Below are 2916 nucleotides of genomic sequence, written 5' to 3'. Positions count from 1 at the left end.
CAAACTCGCCAGCCTGGTGTAGCAAATATAGACAACAATAAACACGGGTTTGTTAAAGTTAAAGTGGTAGGCTATTATTGACAACTGTTCTCTGGACTCCTTTTTGGATGCAAATACGCGTGCATGTGATGTGACATCTGGCATGAAGATACCAAAGAGTTGTTCAGTATTGGTACTTTGCAAAGGTCTGATTACTTTTTCTTAAGACCAAAATTTGTTTCAACAGCCAAGCACTAGTTATAGGGTAGTTTAGCTTCGACTTGGATAAAAACATGTGGTTTTTCGAAAACCCTCGTAAGCAAGAGCATCCCTGTTTCAAAAGAGTTCAACTTTGTTATAATGTTGGTGCTTATTTGGTCTTCCTCTATTGAGAAAAAATGCTCTATAGTCTACGAGTTTTTGCTTGCTGGTGGAATAAACCACGCAAGGTAGGCTATCTTCCTCTATAGAGTTTCTAAGTAATTAGCTATGATGTCATATTCAACCAGCCACTTCTATACTAATGCAAGCCAGATGTATTGCATCACATTGTCCTTGTTCTTGCTGATTCGCTACGCCGGATTTTCATCAGAAAGCAAAACAAACTCATCATTACAATTATGGCAAAAATATGGATTTTAATAATGGTGTGGAATAATAACCAAATCCAGACAGTAATAGTTTGTTTACTCCACTTCTTGGCCTGAGATAAACAAGCTTTTTCTTCAGCTCCAAAATACCAATCAGTCAAAGATCCAACAATCCTGTTTTGGGGAAAATTTACAAAAAGAGGAAATTTAGAAAGTTTATTTTTATAATTGGTATTAAATACATTATCGTAATTTATCCCGTGAACAATTCTACACAACTGGCAATAACTGTTTGCTCTGCGGTGGTCGTGTAGATTGGCTACATCCATCTCTCTCCATTCCAAATATTTACTATAAGCAGTGTCGTTCTTATCCAAGTAGTTCAAATAATCTACCAACTCACTGACCGTGTAATCTTCGGCATATATGAAGGAATCAGGTGGAGCAGCTACAAGATAATCTGCTTTAAGAGCTCCAAATACAACAGGGACAGTGCCTGGTATGAGGGAATTCAAGTAAATTTTTTCAGTGATGTATCCTTTGCAATGGTAGCTGTTTTCGAAAGCAAGGTAGAACTTGTACTCATCGTATTTCCATTGAGCCTTGTTGTTTGAAAAGCATTTTCCGAACAAATCAACTTTGAGCCCTGCTGAAATTAACCTCTTCACCAAACTCATTCTCTCGACAGCGCCTCCAGTAAACATGCAGTTCGAAACGACCCATAAAGCCAGTTTGGTCTTTTTCTTTGATATCAAATGACCCTGGGTATCGTTTTCTTTGATTCGAATAAGCTTCATTGTGTCAATAGCAGTTCCATACGGCGTAAAAACGTCAGAATCGGGCCTGAAATGTATGAAGCTCAGTTGGTCAAATTTTATTTTTGATCAACACAGTAAAAGTGGTAGAAGCCAGAGAATTATCACAGTATAAGATTCATGCAAAGTACTGCTACGGCTGACACTTAACAAACGTATATAGTATTTCTCAAGAAAATTAAAAAAGCAACTGAAATAATAGTTGGATTGTACAATTTCTTTAAAAAACAGACTGAAGTTTCTGATTGTTAAAATGTTGTTGGCGGAAAATTATCTCATCCATTAGATGCCGCTGAATGGACAGCAGTCCAGAAAATGCGTTGTTTACGCGCACTCCCCAAGAGTCGAACCATCGCCGGGTGATCTTAAGTCGGGTGGTTAACCACTGCGCTAACGGGGCTTGTCAGCACGACTGACTTTATCTAGAGGCAAGAACAGTCGCTGTTGTGCTAATTTAGTATGCAAACTCAACGTCACAAGACTACTTTTCCATCTGATCTTATTAACCGCATGATCTTTACTTAAACAGTGACCATGCAGAACATGCGTATTTGAGCAAAAAAGAACCCTAATAAAAATCAGGCCAGCTTCATGGTCGAAACACGTGTCTAGCGCTGTTAATTTTTGCTACCCTCGACTGCCGAGAAGCACATATTTTTGGGAAAAGTTTTGACGAATGCAGCAGTTGAGAACTATGTGGCGTGAATTAGTGGTGCGATACTAATAAGCCGAGACTCATGGGACGAAATACGTGTCTATCGCTGTCAATTTTTGCTGCACTTGACTGCCGAGAAACACATGGCTAATGTATGTAAGAAAGTCTGTATATGTGTGTGTGTGTGTATTAAATGAAATACTTGCTCTTAATTGATTGGTAAAATTTTATCCTCGAACAAAAAAACCTCTTGAAAGTTTAACCACATTAGCACTAGTATCGTTCACTTGAGCACCTTGCATACCAACATAAAATTTATATTTCTGAGGTTGTATACCAAATCAGTTTGGAGACTTTCCTAATGAGTTGCGTGAAGTTGAAACAGTTGCACGGCCAGTTGGAGATTGTTAAAAATATAGATCAGCTTTCAATCCGAGTAGCCAAGATTTATGTTGATGTAATTATTTGTCATAGGTCTTGGATCTGTTTTTATTTTATTTTTTTTTCTACTTTGTTATTTAAGAATACCCAACCCATTGTTACTGTTTACCTGTAACTCATAGTCAAATTGAAGACGTTGTCATAATCACTCATATGGTAGTTTGGCCAGGCGTCGAATATACTAATTGGAGATTCCATGGCCCACCAGATATAATATTGATCTGTTCTTCTGCGTAAGTAAAAAAGAAAATATTTAGTCTTTTCTGTAAGTGAGCCACTAGTCTAGGAGAATATATAACATTTTAATGGTCCACCGCTGTATTTTCTATTTTAGAACGAATGGTGTTTAATCCATCAAACTCATGTCAATTTTGAAACACAAAAAAACTGGTTAAGTAGGATAATGGTACTCAAACGTTACACAATGAGACCTTTT

At 37.4% G+C, this 2916-nt stretch overlaps 1 protein-coding gene across 1 annotated transcript; it reads right to left on the bottom strand.

Moving 5' to 3' along the window:
* Nucleotides 1-436: 436 nt before the first annotated feature.
* LOC145765666 (4-galactosyl-N-acetylglucosaminide 3-alpha-L-fucosyltransferase FUT6-like) lies at nt 437-2682 on the bottom strand. The gene is made up of 2 exons (XM_082577485.1): nt 2590-2682; nt 437-1412 (listed from the first exon to the last, which is right to left on the bottom strand). The coding sequence occupies exons 1-2, from the start codon at nt 2676-2678 to the stop codon at nt 524-526; spliced, it is 978 nt and encodes a 325-aa protein (XP_082433611.1). The 5' UTR covers nt 2679-2682; the 3' UTR covers nt 437-523.
* Nucleotides 2683-2916: the final 234 nt, after the last annotated feature.

The sequence above is a fragment of the Aplidium turbinatum genome, chromosome 2 (assembly GCF_918807975.1).
Source record: "Aplidium turbinatum chromosome 2, kaAplTurb1.1, whole genome shotgun sequence".
Classification (NCBI taxonomy): Eukaryota; Metazoa; Chordata; class Ascidiacea; order Aplousobranchia; family Polyclinidae; genus Aplidium; species Aplidium turbinatum.
This window is presented reverse-complemented; position numbering and strand designations above follow the sequence as displayed.